Source organism: Stegodyphus dumicola, chromosome 7 (genome assembly GCF_044657685.1).
Source record: "Stegodyphus dumicola isolate Sdum_Otavi_A_Nest chromosome 7, ASM4465768v1".
Classification (NCBI taxonomy): domain Eukaryota; kingdom Metazoa; phylum Arthropoda; class Arachnida; order Araneae; family Eresidae; genus Stegodyphus; species Stegodyphus dumicola.
In genome coordinates, this window is record NC_140774.1 from 137,839,664 (window position 1) to 137,864,337 (window position 24,674).

At 33.9% G+C, this 24,674-nt stretch overlaps 1 protein-coding gene across 6 annotated transcripts in view; it reads left to right on the forward strand.

The window, feature by feature from the left end:
• Positions 1 to 24,674, forward strand: part of Pde11 (Phosphodiesterase 11) — a 589,461-nt gene that overhangs the window by 298,448 nt on the left and 266,339 nt on the right. The window contains exon 1 of one of the 6 annotated variants that reach the window (XM_085820849.1): positions 21,745 to 21,896. The exons of the other annotated variants lie outside the window; for them this stretch is intronic. Coding sequence (XP_085676975.1) covers positions 21,842 to 21,896 — 55 coding nt within the window. The 5' untranslated portion in view covers positions 21,745 to 21,841. Of the gene's footprint in view, positions 1 to 21,744; positions 21,897 to 24,674 lie in introns of those variants that run through there. 6 annotated transcript variants of the gene reach the window in all.

Sequence of the window (24,674 nt, forward strand, 5' to 3'; positions counted from 1 at the left end):
ATTTAAGCGGTTAAGGCAAAATGAATAAAATAGATATTGCTGGATTTCTAATTTGGCAAATGACTGAAATTATTTTATTTTACGTCTTTAATTCCCACTAAAGAGTTTCTACATTGCTTCCTGAGTTTAATGGGACTTTTAATTTGTAACAGTATATTTGGTTAAAAGATATCTTTATATCTTTTTATCATTATACCTATATACCGAGCATTCGAATGGTGTTATCTTTATAAAACTCGGTACATAGGTTCCAAGTCCACCAGTGGGTGAGACTGCTTCTAAATGCAATTTCAATCGAGTTCGAATCTATCGTGCAGGCTGGCTGCTTGTATGCTCTTGTGGATTTATGCATGTGTGTAACAGGAATTCGAGCAAATTTTAATTAGCAAGTTCTTTTCAAAGGCATTCTTCCCCTAGCGCCGAGAGTCCTCGATTGCCTTTTTATAACTAATTAAAAAATGTTTATTGTCTATCGCCGAAAGCTTTAATTTTTTTCAAACTGCTTATGTCTTGCATTATAAACAAATGGTTTTCTATGATTCTTTAAATCATATTGAAGTTCGAAGCAAAATTTATGCTTTTACTCACGCAGTACTTTTTATTAATACAGTGGTATCTTGGCATGCATCCACTTTGAAATACATCCAACTTGGTCCATTTGTTTGGTCGCAAAAATTTTTGTATGATTTACGATATTTTTTTGGGTGTACGAAATTTGTCTGGGGTATACGAGATTTGTTGGACTCGAGTTCAAGGAGCCACGACTGCTCGCACTACGCTTGTGTATCTCTTTCGAGACAATGCTACGACTGCCCATGAACGTCAGTACTCGTGTTGCTACTATTCAATACACAACTTGCGCTATAATTCTGCATTTTTAAGTGATTTTGGGTTTCTTCGCGTACATTTTTTTGTAAATTCAATAACATTGAATTTTTGAAAGGTTATGAGAAGAGTCACGCAACGAAGAAAATTGTTAGTATCACCAAGGAGGTGAAAAAAGAGATTGCTAAAAAGCATGAAGGTGGTATACGTATCCGGGATTTAAATATTACATGTCGTATGTCGAGTACAATAGTGTCTACGACTGTGGAAAAACAAAGAAGATATTAAATCGGCTAACATTGCGAAGGGAATGAAATCGATCACTAAAGAAAGATCAGAGACGTTAGAGCACGTTTAAAAAGTGCTTTTGATATAGATATCAGAAAAAACATTTATTTACAGTATCATGTGCAGTGTTTCATTTATGTACAGTATTTATTTCGTTCACTGCATTGCTATTTTAGTATTAAACAGTGTTATAACAGGAGTTTAGGAACGAATTAAATACTTTTTCCCTTTGGTTTGTTTGATAACTGTCCAACGATCTGGAGGATATTAATGACACGTACGAATATACTGTTGCATATGATGACACTTAAAATGAAATCCTTGTTTAGCGTTGATCTTAAATGTGAATGCTCAAAAGTCTCCATTTCTTTATCGCCCAGTTTTACCAATATTCAAGAGCTCAAAATCAGTGGCGTAGCTAGGGTGGGGCAAGGGGGAACATCTGTCCCCGGGCGCAGCATCCAAGGGGCGCCAAATTCATGCTACGAAATATTTAAATGAAGCGTTTTCCATTCTTGGCACACGGAAAGGGGCGCAAATTCTTCAACTGTCCCCGGGCGCTGGAAACTCTAGCTACGCCCCTGCTCAAAATACTCTACTACCACATCAGCGCGTTTCTTCGAGAACAGGCTTTAGAGTACTTTGTTCTGAATCGGAATACCTTCCAATTAAAACGTATTACGTACTCGTTACATTCCTTACTTTTAAATTCCATTATTTTACGGAATAGAAATATTAATGGAAATTCATGATGTATAATTTCGATCCATGATGTATAATTTTGAACTACAATATGCTATTTATACAACAACGTTTATTTTGATTAAATATATTAGTTGCTATAAAGAGAAGAAATCGAGGTGAGGAGTCATTGCGTTAATAAAAATACTAACATCTTGCATTTCGTTTTACATTCAAAGAAAACGCGGCTCACAACTGAACTATACTTGGCGAACTTTAAGAACAGTCGATCCATTCACCGGCTTACTGCAAGTAACAAAATGGTGAAAACATTCAAGTGTGCGACCTCGCCCATGCTAAATCTGACGTCAAAACTGCAACCGCAACCAAAGAGCTCACGTTCCGTCATCGGTTTTCATACGCGGAAGAACGAAGTGGGGTGTGGGTAAAAAAGTGCCTTATTACGAATCATTGTGGGTGATTTATTTACTACCCTCCCCGCAAATATATCTTCAACATTTCCTCTTCTTCTGTATTTTTTCTTTTTTTTTTCTTAACCGTAATGGGCCTGATAGCGTCGGTACTGCTCCTCAAGTTACGGATGAGCGAGATTTGTGATACTTACGTAATCGCAACGGTAGTCCGAAGTTCTGGTCCTTCTCAGATTCATCGCACTTGGCAATGATTTTAAATTTATTCCCATGTAGAACAAACCATTACATGGGGTCGGTAATGTCCGGAAACGACTGGTAAAGCTATCGCTTTATATTTCAACCTCTAAATGCCACCCGCGGAGTAGTGAATCGGTAAAAATAGGACACAAAATCTGCAGCTATTTTAGATCTCTCCTTTAGCAGCAGAAAGATAAAGAAGATAATCCTTTCAAAACATTTCGCAATCAAGTGTGTAGTAGGTGTGAAATTTAGCTGCTAATTCAATTAATTCTTGCAACTTTATAATCCCACCAGCGGCCGAGCGGTAAAGTCGCTGAACACTAGTAGTTCTGACTTGGATTCCATTTCAGGGGAATGGTCTGGCTGCATGGACGTTTTCGTAGTTTTTCCATGTGTAACGTGTATACGAGCCAGTTTCTATTAGAAAGTCTTCGACGAAGGTATCTTCTTAGGCACATAACTCTTTAGTATTTTGCAATAATTATTTAAACCAAACAACGCCTTCATGCTTCCCCTTAGGCAGATAGCCCTCGTGTGCTTTGCCACAATTAAATAAACAATGCCGTGCGAGTTTGGAAACTAAACTATGCCTTGTAGAGACATTAGGTATTTTTGAAAGCAAGAGAGATTGAAAAATTAGCAACGCCTTCGCCGGGAATCGAACCGCGGACCTCTCAATCACGCGCTGAGTGTGCTGACCTCTACACCACAAAGGCTCGCTAAGAAGGCGGGAGAAATACCTTATAGCCTAATGTGTAACTTGGCCTTTTCCCTATGTGTATCTTGGCCTTTTCCCTATGTGTATCTTGGATACGAGTCAGTTTCCTTCGAAAGTTCCCCACGAAGGCATCCGTCTCCAGGAAGGTACTCATAGTGTGCTTTACTATAGCTGTATAAACCAAAGCAAACAAAAGAACCTGACGAGTTTTATGGGAAACTACCAAACGCCGCCGACTGGCGATAGTTCTTTGGATGCTGCAACGCTCTTTCTTTAAATTGTAATGGTAATTCTAGATAAAATTGGCCACCAGCGACAGGTCGGTAAAATCATTGAACACTATAGTACTTCGATCTGGGTGGGAATTCCGGAGAACGGGGGTTAGCTTCATCGAAAATCTCGTGGTTTACCTCGTGTGTAGCGTAAATACGAGCTAATTTTCCTTAAGAAGTTTTTCAGAAAGATACTTCGCCCCTTACTCAGATAACCGTCGAACCCTTTCCCTACTCTAAGTAGCTTACCCTAACATGATATAAAGGAGAAGTATTTTAATACAAATTGTAATTTGTTATAAGAGGAATTGATATAATAATTTCACGCAAATTCTATAGAATTTATGACAGATATTTTTGTCATATATAACTGTAAAATAAGCGCGATTTACATATGTTTAAGTTTGTAACCTTCATTCATTTGCAATGGATGAATGCAAATTCATTTGCAAGGAATAACGAAAACAACGCTTTGGTTGAAAATTCTTAATAGAAGCCCAGGTTTCCTTAAAAAAGAAAACAAAAAAAGTTGCACCACACAACATTACCCACGGCTCAATCAAAATTGTTGCCAATGTTATAACAGGGATGTTATATCCAAAATGCATAGCTTAATAAATACAACATAATTATTATGCAAAAGCTGTTTTAATATGCTTAATAATTTCGTAAAGTAAATTATTTCTTAGAAAATTGGCGCATACTAACGGACAAATAAAAATCGCAAATTGTTCTGTTATTTTTTTATCAGATGGCGTATTTATCGTTTTATTATTGAATTTGAATGAAAAAGTCTGGTGTATTTCGAGAAAGAAAATACGAAATTCTACTCCTGCCATATTAATTTTCTTTGAAGAAAACGAATTTTGCGTTTATCTTTTTATGTTCAGAAATCTTTGCAATTTTAAATTCATGACAAGGAAACGACAAATTTTACTTGTTTTTAAAGAAAAGGTGCTAAGGTATTCCTTCAGCTTTCAGCTATTCAAATTTATTTCTGAAAATGTTGCAGATGAAATTGATTTCTGAAGAATGGTTGCTATCATCTAGAACATATTTTGTATAATAAAAAAAATTTGAGTCTGTTGTATTGGTAAAATTAAAAAAAAGTGTTGCTTTTGAAGACATCTTATTGAATATTAAATTACTTAAAATTATATTTTATATTTAATTCATGTTTTACATATAAAATCCCTAATTATTTAATTAATCAACAAGACAAGATTTTGAATTGATTGAAAACTGAAAGCCTTGTGTTGACTGTGGGAGAAGTAAAAAAACAATCCAAAGTAATTTCCTGGGTATATAATGCTCATCCAAAGCAAAGCAAAAATATACCTATTATTTTTTAATTTTATCTTTCTTAAGCTTACTCAAGTTTTTTTTAAATTTAACATGCTTTCTTGGTTAATTAAAATAAGTAATATTACAGCATTATTATAGAAGGGGAAAGACAGCAGCTTTCCCGACGCTCGAAGCATACGACGCACGATACACGAAGCGTCTTACTCTCTCATTTCACAGAGAAAAGGATATATCTTTATTCATAGAAGATAAGTCAACGTATAAACGGCTAAGGGGGTATCTTAAAAAAGTCATAAAGTCACTTTCCCTGGCCCCTTGGTGGATACTGGAGTTCGTTTCCAAGGGAACTGGAAGTTCTCTTAATATCACACACGTTATGCTGCTACAACTCCTTGCCTCCCGGGGCGAGGGCTGTCGTGGAAGTCCGTCATATCTTTACTAGTAGTACTTAGTATGTAGGATTAAGTACCAAAGATTAAAATTCAAACTTTACATTGAACCCAGTGTTAACAAATACATAATACTATTACTAACGTCTAATCTCAATTACACTCAGACAAGATAGAATCTTACAGTTTTTTCTGCAAAGAAGTACTATGCAACACAGACCATAAGGAAATGAAGATATAGAGAACTATGGTCTTAAGTTTTCCGTCTAAAGGCATCGGAATTCTTACTGAGTTTTCCTGAACGATGAATAATTTTGAAATTTTATAGCTGAAGAGAAAGAGGCCATTGCATTAAGAGAGGATTAGTACTGGCATTAGTTCGTAACCCAGTGACAGGCTAATGATGATACGCAAAGCGATGCTGGCATATTTTTTTTTCGGTAGTGAACCTTTTTTCTATCTTTGAAACCTACCTGCTCAAAAATATGATTGGCTGTTCTCTCTTGCTAGAGAGTTGTGCTAGTACAACTCCCATTTCATAATCAAATGCATCGATTTGTAGAAAGAGTAAAATTCTATGCATATTAAATTGGGTGATTGGTTAATTTCTCTTTCAATTTATTGAAAGTTCGCTCTCTGAAAGCCACAGACTATCCTCCTTTACTGTTTTGCTCAAACGCCAATCACCTGAGCGGCGATTCCTAAATTCCTGAATAAAAATATATAACGACAATAGTAGCCCTCTAATCGTAGAAATGCTCTTGTATCAGTTTTAATCTTGGGTGTAAGGAAACCTCTTACAGTTTTGCTCTTAAATCTGACGGTTACCCTTGGTCTACTAGATAGCTCAAGCAAAGGACATTTTTTAAGCAAAACGACATTTCGAAGGCTTAATGTTCAATTATACATTTCAGTGAATTTCCAGATTCTTGAGATGGCATTGCCAAGTTTTTGAAAGTACAGCCACTTCATCCAGATGCGGAACTGCAAATTTCTCGCATCCTTCTAATATTTCTTGCATCATTTTGGAAAAAAATTAAGGAACATTTTTTAAACCAAAACTTAACTGTAATAGCCGCAAGTGCCAAAACTTCTCACAAACACGGCATATTTCTGAGCGTTACGGCTTAAAGATATCTGCCAATATCCCTTAGCTAAATTTATAATTGTGATATATTTTCCTGAAGAAACTTCTTCTACCAGTTCCTCGATGCTGGGTAAGGGACAGAACTGGCGGCTACGCGTAATTTCGTTTAACAGCGGTAATCCACACAAGGCCTGGGATCTTTATTTGGAGCTTCCACGAGTGTCATGGGAGAAGTGTATCGAGTATCATCAAATTCTCCTATCTCAACAAATTTAAAGGTCAAGCATTCGTTAAATTTCTCTTTTTAGAATTTCATATTGTCGATGTGATGTTCGATATGGTTAGGATATTACCGGCTCGTTGCTGATAACTTCAATATCAAGTTCCATGAAATCTGTCATTCCTGGCTCATAAGAAAAGCTTTGCGAATATTCATTTAATAATTTCTGTAATTGTTATAATTGTGTAGGCTTTAATAATTCTTCCAAATTACTACCTCTAATAACTTCAGAGTATCTGTAAACCTTTGGATTGTTATAAGGAAAATATATTTCAATAGCAATCTGGACAGAACCATTTTCTCTACAATACAAATAACTGGTTGTCTCAGGTCTCTTATAATATGGCTTCAACATATTGATACCATAAATTTGAAATTTTTCTTTCTTTCCCGCTAAGATTAAAATGAATTTGTTTCGGATACTTTACTTTCTATTTTCTCCGGTCCCATCCAATGAACCGACAGTTTGTTTGCTTTGGAAGAAGCCAAAATTAACACCAGATCACCTTCCTTTTAACTCCGTTCGCATTTTTATCATACCATTTTTTTTTTCTTTTGATTTGTTGATCTTGCATTTTGTCTCATTTCTTAGGCATTTCTTTAGGCCATTTATGACTTTAAGAACGTACTCGGTTATCGGTTGTTCCTCCTTTGTATCCGTCCAATTTTCATATAACGACACCTCTAGCGTAAGCAATTATTTTCTGTGGATAAGTTTCCGGATGTGAAACCCGTGCTTTCATGCGTCACTGTTTTTTTTAAGGCTAGAAGAACCGATGGTAATATCTGTTCCCAATCAGAACCAGCCTCCAAACATAAAACTCGTAGTATTATTTTTATCTGAATGAAAAATGAAAATGAAAATCTCTCCACTGGATTAGACTGGGGTGGTGTACTGAAATAGGACTAGCATTAATACCGAAACGTTAAAAAAATTCGGTTGTCAAAGTGTTGATAAATGATGTCCCTTGATCTCACTGAATTTCCTTAGGAAAACCCATTCTGCATAAACGATTTAACAACGCATACACTATCGTAACGAAAGTGGTATCTTCTACTGGAATAGCTTTCAGATATTTGGAGGATAACCAAAGTGCGGTTAGTATATATTTCGTTCTTCTAGACATAGTTGGCAAAGATCCGTACACATCTACGTTTATATTGAAAACACTTCTGATATCAAGGGGACTAAATTTGAGATAACTTTGGTACCCGATAACGTGTCCCTGGCTCTCGCCATATTATTGCCCTTCGGGAATCGTTCGTTGATATCAAATCAGAATTCATCAGTAAAGAATACATGACCCCAGTGCTCTGGTGTCCAAATGCGATGTACACGGACACAGTTCAACAGCGCTTTAACATACGATGGAAACAAAGGAGCACAAACCACACGTCATCGGGCGTACAAAGTCGCCCGATGACATGTGGTTTGTGCTCCATCATGCAGTCGACGCCACACATTTTAGGAGGATATGGACTGTCCTGCAGCAGCAGAAGGTGCGACGCCACCTGTCGTGCTATTAGTGATCTAATGCGTTTTCCACATAGCAACAGGAAGGGATCGTCTGCCGCTGTGGTAATCCTCCGGCGTCCAGATCCACGTCTTCTACAGGGGTTTCATCCCTTTGGTAACGATTCCACAGCCTAATGATGAAACTATGACGCACATTCAGCTCTCTCGCAACAGTGGGTTGTCTTGCACCATTCTAAAAGCCCTCCAATGCATTTCATCGTGCGGATAGTGTCTTCAGCTCATGCTTTTTGCTTTGGTTGGTCGCAGATTTCACGGAATATTTGATGGTTACGATTTGAAGCAAAAGTCCTGCATGCCCTTTTTAAGGTACTATATTGTGACTGCGGGATTGCGTTTTATATTAATTTCGATTGCTTCTTTGCATTTGGCGATGCAACTTGTTCCTCATATGTAAATTGTTAATTCCCCTTTTAGCATTCGTACCTTTCCTTTCAGCGTCTGTTGGTTATTTTTTTAGCACGATTTTTTTTCTCATTAAGAAGAAAAAAAATTAAATCTGAAAAGTTTCGGATTTTATTCGTCGCCAAAACGGGTTTGTTAGAGTTTTTTAGCCCTCCTTGAACTCGCAGTCCACTAGTGTGGTCTTGCCCTCACTCCTGCTAACCTTTTGTTTTTATTTTTATTTTTACTAAGCATCATTTTCTTCGCGCGTATGCCGTACACAGTTGAATAGCAAAATCACAAAAATTTGAACAGCAGCATATGTTTAGAATTCCCGACGCAGTGTTAAAGTGTTAGCTTACATTTTTCTATTTTTCAGTCTTTTCTCAGTTCATCATATCAATGTTCAGTTTCTTTAGTAAAATGGCTTAAAAACGTTTTTTATGTTTTTATTATTAACGTTTTTTGGGTTAACTTTATTTAATATCATATTCTTCCCACTTACGTCATATGAAATTTAATTCAGCAGAAAAATGACAGAATATTTAAAAACAACATATCTTTAGAATTTCGATATACAGTCTTACGGGCTGTAGATAAAAAGAGTTTTATTCTGTATAGTTTTGCCACTGCTCGCTTCCCAATCATCGAGTTTTTAAATAATGAAGAAGTTTGACTGAGTGTGAAATAAATTATAAAAAAAATGTATAACGTCTTTCTATAAAAATACTGAATAATTTTAATTACACATATCATGAATTTAACACATTTTTATTATTTAAATCGATTCAATACAAAAGTAAAAAAACAAATATCCTATCCTTAAGAACTGCATCTATTGCTTTTCTATTCCTTATTTTATTTTAATCCACAATAGACACATTCACTTTGAAGGATAAATATTTTATAGTTTGCCGAATGGCAACATATACAAAATAGCAATAATAATAGTAGTAATACCTCTTTTTAATTTTTCTTAAGTGCAGTCGCTCGTTCTTCTATGCAAGAATGACAATTTATGGCATTTTTCTTGTGTTGCCAAACAGGAATTTGACAAATATGGTAAGAATTATTAATTTCTAATTGTAATGTTAGATCTTAGTTATGAAATATAAAGATCTAACATAATAGAATATGGCATGTAATTAAGAATACCATTTTAAATTACAATGTTAGCTCTTTGTAACGAAACAAGGAGCGAAAATATATCACCAAAATATTTTTCATTTTATGAAAAGGAAAACAAAAATGGATGAGATATTATTCCAATGAAAAAAAAAAGATTATTGTTGCCTGTTCAAATAACATCACATATTTTTAATCATTTATCCCTGTTTTGACTTAATACAAGCTATTAGAATTATTCCAAGTAATCGCAATTTCTTTAAAACTCAAGTTCATTTCATTATTGAATACGTATTTTCATTTGAATCCATAGAGCATATTTAAACGACAGATGCAATATATCTTCGAAACCTATGTGTAAAATGCAGCTGAAAATACGATTCCCAGCCTTATCCTATCTAACCATTTTATGTGCTTCCGAAATAGTTTTACCGCGTACCATAAACTTCTTTTTAAGCTGATAAGGATTGAAAGAGTATCATGAATATATTTCTACGCCCACAACCACATCTCATTCTTCAAGTAAGGAAAGAATTTCCCTTCTCTGTATAAACTCTTCTTTTTGCCCCACTATCAATCAAAGCACAGAATGACTAACAGGAAAAATATAAATAACCGCGCCATAGAGGTATTTTCATCCAAGGCAGGTCATAAGTCCTTATAAATTAGGCTCTATAAATGCGCGTTTGTCGATGGAATTTCTTTTTGTAGTCATCTATTATCCAAGTAAATGCAAGAAAGAGGCGTAAAAGGGTTTATGTTCTTCGTAAAAGCGGGAATAAAATCTACGCTGTTCTTTGAAAGAACAGCTTTTCCAGAAATGTTTCTCTTACGCGAGGTTTAAGGTACAGGAATTTTGTGAATATTCACATAAATATTTAAATTATAGTATTCGTTAACAATAAGGAAACTTTGTTTCTATCTGGTGTTTATTTTAAAGGAAAGGTCCCAATGCATTTTCGCAAGAGACTGCTGTTATTTTCAAAATGAGAGATTTCCATTTAAACAAGGTTCGTGATTTTACAAGCATCGTAAAGACACCCCAAATGGACTTCTAATAATCTTTGCTTTATATTTTAAAATAGCTGATGGCTTTTGACTAATTTCGTGTTAAAAAGTATTTGTTTTCTTACTTTCTGTGAGCAATTTGTTTTTAAAAATGTTTTCTTTTTAAGAAATTCCATAAATAAAAGTATAAATACAGAGCTGCTTTTTTCGCACTAAATGAATTTAAGATCATACAATATATGTGTATATAATATATGTATACAAAGAGAGAGAGAGAGAAAGTTGATGGTGTAGAAACATAGATCCGTAATGGACAGCAAGAATTTCGATTGCTTTAGACTATTGATCCACAATGAAAGGAAGCTGGCAGCCGAGGCAGATTTAAATATTCATTTTTTAATCTACATATATGTATGTAATATAAATTTAATTATAATAACTAAAAGATAAATTATGATATAAATAACAATAGCCCTTGAATTTCGTATTCCCACTTTCTGTTCTAAAAATAGTAACTTTTTTCTGCAGTGCATCATTTTGAGACTAATCCATGTCAAATGACTCTTATATAGTGATGTAAATGGAAGTCAAACAGCAGTAATAATTTTACAGCAGTATTAATTATCGAATCAAATGCCTTGAAAACTAAATCTAACTCATTCTGTACTAAAAATCATGCTGAACCATAACTGCATTTCTTTTCTACACTTCGGCCTAGCTGGACTGCTGCTTGCTGCTCTCTTCTTACTTTTTTTTTTTATTTTTACACTGCTAAGGAGGGCTACTGACCGGGAACAATCCCTTGCAGTATGATGTCTGCCCTTCAAAATCCATAACGGCATTTATTGAGTCTAAATTAAAAAAAAAAAAAAAATAAAGATTACAGAGTGTTATCTAGATATGGGATACAAAGGACTATTTTGTATACATATGACATTCTTGATTGCATAAATTAAAAAAAATACTTAGAAGTACAGAGCTGCATTGACACAAAACTGGTTTGGGTAAAACAAAAACAGTAAAATTTAAGACTAACAATGGAATTTCAAACTTGAGGTTATATATCACACTGACTTTGTATTATACAGCTATACACTTGCTATTATTCCACACTTCTTACTTTCTTCTTACTGCTTGTTACTTCTGTTCTCAAAATTATCAAAAATATGACCGTTTTGAAATGGGCATGCTAAGTTTAGTTTGCCAAGTTGTTTGTGGCTGCAACATATTTATTGAAATAAAAATGAAGATTTAATCTGCCTTAGCTGCTAACTTGCTTTTCATTTTGAATCATCCTTCTTGTAATTAATATTTCTACAACATCATTATTTTTAAATTAGTTTCATCATTATATATATACATTATATGTATACAGTATATTAGAACACATTTCATAAAATCTTATGTGTTTAAAGAAAACAACTTTATCGCTGTTAATTTTACTCTTGTCTTTTCCAACGTTTTATATTCTATTGTATGTTCGCAGCGCTTCTGAATGCTTCGTAGAAGCCAAGAAGATCTTCGAACCTAAAACCCAAATGCGTGTGAGATTTTCTAGGGAGACATTTGGCAGAACTTTTCTCAGCTGAATTGGCACTACATAAGAAGTGGGCCGCGTTGCCTTCACATCTCCTCACTAACCTTGTCCTCAGCGTAGATAGACATTGTTATGTCTGCATCGCAGTCAGGGATGATTTTATCCCTTTCTAAAGACTGAATGTTTCTTGTCATGCGCCTGTTACATGGACTTTTTGCCTTTTCTCCATTTCTGCTCAGAGCTACCTTTTTTAAAAAAAGGTCCTATTTATCATTTCGATTCTTTGCTTGGATGGTTTTGCTTTCCCCCCTTATTTTTGCATCTTGCAGCTTTCGTGGTATGATTTGGGTTGATCTGAAAAACTTCCGCTCGACGTTACTTTCGACGTTAGTTACCTTAAATTTTGCACACCAGTGTATAAGAGGCACAAAGAGGATATGACGACAAGTGGGTGTAGTCATGGACCTTATAAGAAATAGATCAATTCAAACGGGTTTTCTCCCTCATTTGACGCGTTCCCGGCTGTCACCTTGACCATATCCGGAGGAGTAGGGACGACTTGCAGAAATTTAACAGCGGCTGCCTATTGCAGCGTGTATAATTGCCAAGAAAAAGCTGGGTTTTAGCGCCTTATTTCACAAATCAGAATTTCTGTATATTTTTATTTTTGAAACTGAGATTTATTTTTAAAAATTTAGCATATTTATCAAGTATAATTAGCGTCCCAAATAATTATAAAGCTGTTGCATGCTTTCAGGGCTGGATATTTTTTTAGCTTTTCCTATGCTGTGAGGAAGTTTGTAATTACTTCTTTTAGAAAATAATATTTTTAATCTGAACTAATAGAAAATTTTAAACAAGCAATTTTCTTTTGCAATTTTTATGCTTTTTATTGGTGTGAATAAGTAAAAAATACTAAAATATTTAAAAAAGAATTTTTGAAAGTTTTGTTTAAAATTTTAAATTGTGCTGCTTTTTTAAAATTATAGATGAGTATTATAGCACAATTTCTATATTTTTTCAATTATATTTCATAATATATCACAGTGATAAACACTTTTGACTCCTTAATTTTTATACATTTAATTATAATATTAAAATTAATTGTATTTAAACGTAATAATTAATTTAGCTTGTATTTTATAGTGATTATTTTTAAAATTTATTTTTAGTTATGCATAAGATTTTTTTTAATTTACTGTTAATTTAATTTATTAGCTCAAAGCGGCATTTTGCGCTGTTTCACTGTAAATGTCCGTGTCTCCTTGCAAATTGTTGTAACCAAATACTATCGCCCTGTATTATATTTAAAGAAACTAAATAATGAAGAATCTGCATGAGTACATGTATGTTTCTCGCACTGTGACAGAAACGACGGTATCTAGAGCCATCAAATTTTGAATAATGTAATCCTCCCCCCGAACATGGGCATCTGGACGGCCGAATTTCGAATTTGTTTTAATCTATTACATATTTTGTAAAACTAACGAATTTTTGATTAACAAACTCAACGACTTCAAATCGAGCAATGGTAACACTGTACGGAAAATAACATTTTAATCTCCAGTGCGGAAATTCTAAAGATATGCTGTTTTCAAATGTATGCGGTTTACGGGCGAAGAACATGATATTCAATAAATATAGGTAACGCACAAAACGTTAATAAAATGTTCCTTTTGGGCGTAATATAAAATCTAAGTGCTTCTAAATTTTATTTTATCTTTTTTTTTTTTTTTTTCCTTCATTACACTCAGAAAATTTTATGCTCCGAATTTTATAAATTACTAAAATTAATAATCCACTTTAATGTCAATAATTTAATGATGATATAGTCAAATAAATAATTGTTTTGTAATGTTATTATAGTTTTAAAAATCACTGCCTGAAAATGTTCATTAAATTTTTCAAAAAAAAAAAAAAAAAAAAAAAAAAATATTAGACCTTGTTTAATTTTACCTTATTTATTTCAGGCATCACGTACTATCAATCTTATTTAATTTTACTTCATTTTTACGCAAAATTAAGTTCATAAATTTTGTGCTTCGAGATTTTACCGTTTTACCAAAGTAAAGATGTTTGTACAAGAATTACGCATGAAAAATTGCGCGAAGTACAGTAAAAAGTGCTTTAATGAGATATATTAAATCCTATTTGAAAAAAATTGTGACTTGCATAATATCATCACTATACAACGTATCATATTTAATAATTAAAAAACAGTTTATGTGATACAAACGCCATAGGTTTCAGTGTTAAAGTAAACCAGATCGTCCCTACTCCTTCTTGCGCACATGTCGGTGACGCGCGCCCCGCCCACTGGGTTAGTCTATCTCTTATAAGGTTCATGGGTGTAGTACTGCTGACGGTACCACTACCCTAGTTGCAGAAGTACAAAATGCTGTTTTTCATAAAGATAAAGCTCGATCGCACAATGCAGTCACCAGCAGAAATGTTTTCAAAGTATTCAATGCTTTGTTAGCCACCAAGGTGTCCAGATGTGATCGACTAATGTTCCTTGATCTGTCTCACACCCAACCAGATAATGAAATGTAGAAAGTAGTGAAAGTATATACTGTCCGACTATGTATTCCATATTTATGTAAACATACCTTTTGGAGTGGAATCTATCAGTGATGTAGGGGTGAGTGGAATATTGTAAGAAACAGCACTAAATGACGCCCGACCTCCGAGAGGGAAAAATACCCAAGCTTTTCACCCCCACTCCTTCAATAAACTGACCCATCCTGGCTCTCAGCCAAACTACTCTCGCTAATGTGGTTAGACAGCAGTCATTCATTCCTCAGGAAAACATAGCATAACATAAAAGATGGATTCACGTATCATAAATTTTATAAATCTACACGTTTGCTCTAATTATACAAGGGATATCTACGTATAAATAATATTTTAATACGCATCTGATTATTCCCGTCTGAAACCCTTATCACATACGATATTTGTTGCCGGAACAAAAGGTTTGGAGGAACAGTTCTGAGAAACGCTCTTTTGCGAAATAGGGTTACCATCTTCACTTGGTTAACAGGCTGAAAGCCAAACAAGAATCAGTTATCGCTCAGATTGGCGAAAGTGACGTTTGCTTCTTCGTGTTGTTTTGTATCGCTCACACTCTTTCCGTTTTAAACTTTATTGTTAGTAATGGAAGATAATAGAAAGGTGATTGCTATCAAGTTAATCACTTTGATCTCCACTCTGGCACTTCAAGTAACAGATAAACACACTTCTGGTTATAGCAATAAATTACATCAGTAATAGCCAAATTTTGTATACACTAAAGATAGTTTAAAAACGTTTGCTGGATAAGTCTATTTATCAGACATCACTTATGTGTATTTTCTGTTGTCTGCATTTCAATAAACATTTGATGGCTCACTGGAAAATTTGTGACCTGGTGAAAGCATTTTCTTGACTAACTTTATGGCTCATAATTACTGTTTTGTCCATTCAAACAAACAGACAAAAAAAAAAAAAAAAAAAAAAAAAAAAAACACCCTTCTATGACAAAAAATCTATATGGCTGATATTTACATCCTCACAGCCAGCAGATACTATTCAGCAAAATGAAGATCAAATAAAGCATATGAATACATGAGCAATCAAAACATATGCGTGTTGTTTACTGTCCCATAGAACACTCGGTAATATACCTAAAACACATTAATTATACCAACTCTAGAAATTAGGTGTGCACATCATGAGTTTGTTTTATGTGATTACGGCAAAGCCTCGAGGGATATCTGCCTAGCAGGAGGGATCCCTTTGTAGAAGATTTTTTTAAACTGGCTCGTATACCAGTTACAAATGGAGAAAACCAAGAAAACCCCGTTCGCGGCATTCTAACCTGAGACAGAACTATCAGTGTTCAACGACGCTTTTGGCCACTAGTAGGCCCGTGCATTTAATTGGAAAGTACAATTCATTATGTAAACAGATATGAAGGTGATAATCAGTTGTGCACTGTTTTAAGTAATCAAATGTTATAAATGCACAGCTGTTACATTTCTTATTAGTTGTTAGTCATGTTTATATTACGTAGATCATACATATAATATAATTAGGAATTAACCCAATAACAAAATGTGTATACTCTTTAGTACTCAAATGATCATCAATTATTTTTCAACTCATTATTACATATCCATAATAATTTGCAAAGAACTGATGACTACAGTTGCTGCCAATTACATGATCGTTATATGAATTAAAAGTAACTTCAAATAAACGTTTTGGCAATGTTCATTTTTGTATTCATACATACATATCTAATAAGTCATATATTTACGTACAGATAGAGAGATGCGATGGTTTAGAAGTTGTTAATATATATTTATTAGCGTTAATGTAATGAATAAGATTTATATTAATGAATGTATATACAAATGTTTTTCATCATGAATAATAATAAATCCATAAATTTCCAATGTTTCAATATGTAGCATTTACAATAAAAGTATACTTTCTGATGTATTTATAATCCAAAAAGTATTTCAATAATAAAATGAAAATAATAGACAAATTTAATGAGCATTCTCATTATTACATAAGCTATGCTTTTCTTTTTTATGCATCTTTTATGCTGTTTAAAATGTATTTCTGATTAAGCAATTAACAATTTAAAAGATAAGTAATTAGGAGAAAAGCCTCGCATATACAAACGGATTTTAAAAAATTATTCAACTTAAATTTAAGAAACAAAGTTCTATTATATAAGTGATAATACACGATCAGCACGAAATACGACAAATTTGGCGAACTTTTGGCGAAAATCCGTGAGGTCGTCAGCAAGCGCTTGTCCTTCAAAAGCCACATGTGTCACGGGTGACATCGGTTACCTTCTGTGTCTTTGTTCACAGTTGATCTACTGATTGTCTGTCACCGATCTGAAACAGGACACTAAACTTACGTAGTTTTTTTTAATACGGATAATACGAGTATTAAATGAAAGTGCATCTTGTCATTCAGAGTAATATTATTGGTCTTCTGGGATAGTCACTGGTGTCAACCCATAGGTCATTAGGATGAAACGAGGCAGTGAATTTAAATAAATTAGTAAAATTAAATTAAGAATACCAGGACAGTCAGTGCCTTCAAGTCACCAGTGGTACAAACAATTACAGATTGATTAAGTTTGAAATAATAAAGATCATGATTTGTCAAATGATAATTCTTAAGCTATTTGAGAATTATCATTTCACAAAGCATGATCAAATGATAATTCTTAAGCTCTGTCAAATGATTATTCTTAACCTATTTTAATTTCCTCTCAAATAGCTAAACTGGCTATTTGAGAAGAAATTAAAAATCTTAACTTCTGCGTATCTCTTACCATGTCGGTAAAGTTACTTTACCATGATAAATACACGGTACATTAACTGTAACTTTATGTAATGCAAAAGTCCAAAAGTTTTAGAAACTTCAGTAGAATGTTTCTAACCTCAAAATTAAAGTAAAAAGTGTACGGTTGTAGAGACATTAGGTATTTTTTTGGAAGCAAGAGAAGGAAAAAATTAGCAACCGCCTTCGCCGGGAATCGAACCACGGACCTCTGGAATACCGGCTCAGCGTGCAGAACCACTACACCACGAAGGCAAGCCAAGAAGGTGGAAGAAATACCTTATATACTCCTCCTTTTAAAGAACGACTGGAATTTTTAGGAAACCCAATCGCTAAATCCTGAGTGGGGAGAAATCACCATCCACCACCCTTATAGTTCGGTCGCCACTGTAAAGATATTAGGTTTATTTGGATGCAGGCAAAATGAAAAATTAGCAACCGCCTTCGCCGGGAATCGAACCACGGACCTCCGGAATACCGGCCCAGCGTGCAGAACCATTATACCACGAAGGCAAGCCAAGAAGGTGGAAGAAATACCTTATATACTCCTCCTTTTAAAGAACGACTGGAATTTTTAGGAAACCCAATCGCTAAATCCTGAGTGGGGAGAAATCACCATCCACCACCCTTTTAGTTCGGTCGCCACTGTAAAGACATTAGGTTTATTTGGATGCAGGCAAAATGAAAAATTAGCAACCGCCTTCGCCGGGAATCGAACCACGGACCTCCGGAATACCGGCCCAGCGTGCAGAACCATTATACCACGAAGGCAAGCCAAGAAGGTGGAAGAAATACCTTATATACTCCTCCTTTTAAAGAAAGACTGGGATTTTTAGGAAACCCAATCGCTAAATCCTGAGTGGGGAGAAATCACCATCCACCACCCTTTTAGTTCGGTCGCCACTGTAAAGACATTAGGTTTATTTGGATGCAGGCAAAATGAAAAATTAGCAACCGCCTTCGCCGGGAATCGAACCACGGACCTCTGGAATACCGACCCAGCGTGCACACCACGAAGGCACGCCAAGAAGCTGGGAGAAATACCTTATACGGTTTCCGTTAGTTCACTAACTAGTTATTTTAATTTTGGTATCTTTTCTGAATTCTCTTATTTCCGCTCGCATTTAAGTAGGTAAACGAAAGTATTTAAACGGGGGAAACGGAAAGGTTAAGAAAGAGCGTGATTTCGCTTCTGTAGTTCACGTTTGGAATATTTTCCTCCAGATGTTAATCTTAGTAGCGGCTACGTATTCTGGCCGTTTAATTAGTCTATCGCCGGTGTAGGCTTCTGAGTCAGCCTATTAGATTAAATTAAACTGTGTAGTCTAGAACTACGTCTTCCTTTTTGAATTTATTGTTAGATTATCTTTAAGTTCTCTCCGCAAGTAGTTAGTGCTTTTGTAAGCACGAAATCCGCGCTTTTCTGTTAAAGAGTTGGGATAAATAGAATGCACATTTTGCATCCTTTTCTTGTTACATTCATCTTCACGCCTGTGCGAGAATTCGCCAGGTTGAACTTTCAGATCTAGACGCATTGCATGATAGCTAAGAAAGATCTTATAAAGACACCAGTGAAATTTTAAGTTTTATCGGTCGGTTCGTTAGTTATAGGCGACTAATGAGTTAATAGTTATTGGTGGCTATCCTATAAGTTGACGCTGTGACATGGCACAATAAAAGAATTTATTAAAATAAAATTTAACCGAAGGTCATTGATGGCCATCATAATAGTTGGTCACCGGCATGGGACAGTACAATAAATTTAGCCAGGATATTAAAATCGAAAAAAAAAAGTTATTGAATCGAAAATCACTCTTCTCCTGTTAGGTAGTTTCTCTTGTAACCTCTTGGCTGATTGCGCTGAATGTCAATGCGTAGGTGATTTTGAGGAACGTTGCAGTAAATTTAAAAAGGATTTTTAAATGAAATTAAAACGAAAACACAGTGACTGTCAAAACTGTTGGTCAGTGGTGACCCATGTGTTGACGGTCATTGGATTCCATGCAACAGGTCACCGATATGAAATAAACACTGTAAACTAACAGAGAATTTGAAGATAAAATTAAGAGAAAGGCGCTGATACCGATCTGTAGTCTGTTACTTCAAAATGTGCTCTTGAAGGAAATAATAACCCCTCACATTTATTTACGATTGTACCATTTTTTGTCATTATAGCACAAGGAGGATTAGGAAATTTTACCAAATTAGTGGATTCCGCCCTTTTTTGCAGCAGCAGCAGCAGTCGTTAATGTGGTTACAAGTTAAGCCAGATGGAAAAAATGACGTTGCATTGCTTGTTCTAAACGGACTATAGACGAGGTTCTAAACGGACTATGACATGCAAATTTACAGTCATTATTTCACCGGCAACCTACAGCCTGACTATGGAGCAGTTTGAAAATTTAGATAGATTATTAAAACAGAAAAGAAAGTTATCAATGACTGTCAAGAACATCGGTCATCGATGACCTGTCGTCTGACCGTCACTGATATATGATAGTGAAATTTTTTGCGCAGTTGGACTTAGCGCCTTTATAGTATTTCCATAGTAGTGAAGTAATATAGCACAGCTCTTCGAAAGTTTTGGGAAGATATCGCGAAGTACATTTTTAACATCAATGAAATAAAAGATTTAAGTATGTTTATTGTATTTAAATACTTCAATGTGTTAAGCAGAGCAATTAAATTATTGAAAATGCACTAAAAACTTTATCACATGAAGGATTTGCCTAACTGAATTATAAAATATTAATTTCTTTTTATAAATTTATATAATGAAATTAATTAAAACTATGCAAAGATTTAACGTAAAATTTATATATTGAAACACTTGGTAACCACACTTCCAGGTCTAGAGTTAATTTCTATTTTTTTTTCTTTAGAAGGAAGTTGACGTACAATCGACATTTTTAATATTTTTGGTGTTGTTTAAAACATTTATTTAACATCTGAAGAATGTATTTTTAATACTCTAAACTCAAACTGGAGTCCTAAAATTCATGCTTGAGTCATCATCATATTTCATCATCAAATTCATGCTTGAGTGAAACAGTTCGGAAACAGGAATTAACGTCTGAAGTGGACAGTTTCACAGAGCAAGAAGGCAAAGTATATGCCCCTTGCATTGCAGATTAAGATTGCATAGCACTGTGTCTTCTTAATCATTAGAGTGCTACTTTTTCCTAGGGCCCACCAGCGACCGAGCGGTAGAGTCGCTGAATTTTGGTAGTTCGATCTAGGCTGGACATCCCGGTCAACGGACTGACTGCATGGGAGTTTTCGTGGTTTTCCTCGTGTGTAATGTGTATACGAGCCAGTTTTTCAAGTCTTCCGCGAAGTTATCCCTCTTCTTAAGCAGATAGCCTTTGAGTGTTTTGACATAATTACACAAACTATTTTTTCGCACGGAAAGCTTGAAATGTGTTTTCTCAAAAGACATTTTTTTTGCGCACGTTGTAGCTCAAAAATTAATATGCTGATTGACTTCAAATTTCCTACTGGTATTCTTTAATTTATTGGCCATATCTTAAACCTAAAATAACATCAAAAAACCAATAATATATACTGTTTATAACAACTTGTTTATAAAAAAATAAAACGGATGTTTTTCAGAAGTGTCCAGAATTTGTTAGGTTTTACAGGTTTTTCCTTAAATTAAACCTCAAGATCTGCCCAGCATCATATTTTAACGGAAAAAGTTTGGATTTTTGATTTCAGATAATTAGAACGACCTCTAATCTGCACCGCGAAAAAGGAGTGTCAGTTTTTGTAGCTATAGCGTCGCTATTTTGAATTTTTATGACAGACCAAAAAAAAAAGTGTCAACTTTTGCAGCTAGCGCCGTTATTTTGTATTTTTATGACACAAAATATTATAGTATTTATGGCTTTTATTGTGAGTATTACGATGTTCTTTAGCAAAATTTAACAAAACTTTTCAATTTCTAAAAATAAATTCGTAGAAAAAGTGCTATTTACATAACCCTCTATCCTTAAATAAGCAATAGGCATTGTATTTTTACACGCATTTCTTGAGCACATTCATTTTTTCGAGAGCCAGTCTACCGTGTAAAAACAAAACTGGGCGGGCATAGCGCAACTATCGTGCTTCTTTCTCTTTCTTAGTAGGTGTGTGATAGAATTAAAAAGCTGTATTTCCACGAAAACAAGTGCGATTCATATTGTCGAGAACGAAATAGTTTATATGATTAATGTTCTTTTGTGAAAAGAGAATCTGAAAGAAGTTTTCCTTAAAATAAACGCAGCTTCTGAATTTAGTGGCAGGTTTCATAAGCGTTTTAGCGCAACGGATTTTCTTTTTCTATGGGTTTATTACTTGATTTTGGTTAGCAGAATAGTTTTCTATTGTTAAGTTAACTAGGAATGATGCCATATAGAGGCTTTATGCTGGATACGGTTGTGGATAGCCATGCTGAAAGTAAATATTTTTATTAACATCTCTTGCTATATATTTGATCTCATGCAGTTATTCTGCAAACGGAATGCGCAGAAGTTTTCTAGGAGTCTAAGTTGGTGATTTTTAAAACTTATTTTGAATTATTATATTTTTAATGAAAGAATTGTAAACTTCGCTCTTAGCGGAAGGTAAGCGCACGAAGAATATTGAACTATTTGGACACTAATAAGATAATAAAAATTTAGCGAATAAGTGTCAAAAGTTTTTTGAATTACTTTAAACTTCTCATAAGCAATAGGATTCTTTGTGCTTGCTGTTATGATGATTATTTTAATCGCGATTCTATTTTGTGTTTAAGTTTAATTAAAATTTCGGTCCAATATTATAATTTGGAAATTAATATTTTAACATAAGCTTTGTGGATTCTTTATGATTGATTTCGTTATGATACTTAAAATACTAATAGAAGTATTATCTTATTTAATATATAATATTTGACGATTTTATACTAATTTTGATAGTACAGAAGTTCATGGATCCTTGAATCTAGCATCGAAATTAATTTTTACATTTGTTTAATAGTCTTGTCTACAGAATGAGAACTATGATATCTCTTCATCAAAAGTATCGAATATTTCTTTGTTGATATTAACTCCAACAATTCAGAACTGTGAGGCAGTTATTAAAGTTTAAATCTGTATTTCTATGATGCACTTTAAGTGCAATTATATGTTTATACTAACAAAACACTGATTTTTTTTCCATGACCGTTTAAAAATTTAGAATAGCAATAATAACTTTTGTTATTGTTCTGAAGATTAATTCTGTTATATTGAATGTTTGAGAATTTCCGAAATAGTTCTGGTCTAGGTAAATTTAGATCAATGATACTGTAATTTAATTTGCGTTTTTTTTAAACATCACCATGAATATTTTAATTACCTACTATTTTATTTTTCACGTGGAATGAAAATTACTCCTTCTTTTTTAATTAGACTGTAATGATAAATTATTGCTTGGCTATCAATTCGTAATACAAAAATATTATTCCACCATATGTGTTCATTTCTTCCTTATAAATGTTTACTTCTGATAGCGTAGTGCGTTAAAGCATAAGAAACAAGTGACAACTTTACTATGTCCACTTCCATGTAGAGTTACTCAATGTATTGTTTAATTATCGTTGAATTTATTCATAATCTTATCAAACGTATCGAATTTCGGTGTCCTTTTTGTCGAATTACGTAGAATTAAAACATTTAGTGTATTTTAAACATTCATTATTAGCAGCGACAAAATAATGTGCAGTTATTTTGAAATGAAAAAAACTATAGCAATGCCGCACATCTTTCTAATAAAGCAGATAAGTAAATGCAGCATTTATGACGTTTGTTTGCTTGTCAGCTCTGAAGTTGTAAGGATCCTAAGTTTTACTAACGTCTATTTTATTTTAAATCTTTACTATCACTTCTTATTTTCTACTTCCGGCCAGAATTAAAAGCTTTAACTTATTTATACAAATTTGTCTTGTTAACGCCAAGTACTTAAGTTGTGGCCTTTTGCCAAGCAAGATAGAGGAAGGAGTTATTGGAAGCAAGCCGCTTGCCATTTTAGTGTTACGAGTTTTCACTCGGTTACTGGTTGCCTTCAAGGCCAGAGGTTTAGTCCTCTTGATAATTTCAAACGTATCGTAGTTTTAGCAGCTCTCTGTACTACATATGGACTTTGTTAAATAACGGCCAATCTTATTGCTAGGCACTTGTATATTAATCCAAAGTTAGTTTTAGTTAGAAGTTTTATATTCTTACGTTCAGACCACAAGTGGTTGGTCTCTGTATTCCGAAGTTCCGGAAATCTCTGTAAAGATAGAAAAATAAAGGGTTTCGTATACCCTTCCTGTGTGTGTTGTCTACTTCACAATTTATTGAACATAGCTTGAGTAAGCTCCCTGTTCCGAGGCAGGACAGTTCATGTTTCCAAAGCAAGTCAAGAGGAACACAAGTCCTGATAAAGTGTCCTACGAAGTATTCCTAAAAAATATCATATTTTGATAAATGATTTCTTATTGTAATTATAAGTACGTTGAGGAATTTCTCGGGCAATTAGTATTGTATGCTCGAAAGTATAAATCGCGTTAAAAACTTGTAAAATAACAGTTCAAAAAATGAAAGCGTTTCTTAAAAATAAACGTTTTTCTAAACAATGGTAAAATGACAAAACACTCATTTCCTGATATCTATTTCAGTTTGAAAACAAACTTTAGTTTTTGACATAACAGGTTTCTATATAATATTAGAAAATACGGAAAAAATGGAAGAAAGGGGAACTTCGAAAATAGCATAATTTGGATACATAAAATGCTCCTTTATATATTATAAAATGTTTAAACCGTATTTTGTTAATTGTTATAAGTGTTATACACTTGTAGAAACTCATTCATCGGAGATGCTATAAAATGTAAAGCTTAGTAAAAGAGAAACAAAAATTCCCACCGAGAATACAAGTAGAAGAAAATTTACAAATATATTATCATTTTATGTAATATGCAGTAAAGTATTAACACAGATATTGTTAAATAATAAGTAAATTTCAGTGAATAAGGTAGGAAATATCCATGTGCAATATCCTTTATTATTTATTAATTTGCAATTATTTATTTAAATATACTGCTAATAAACGTTACATTTTTAACAAATGTAAAAGTTCGAGTTTTTGCATCTCTTGCAGCTAGTTCGTACTCATTTAGCGAGAAACTTTTACATCTAATGCTGCTTAAATTTATGTATATGTTTTAATGGT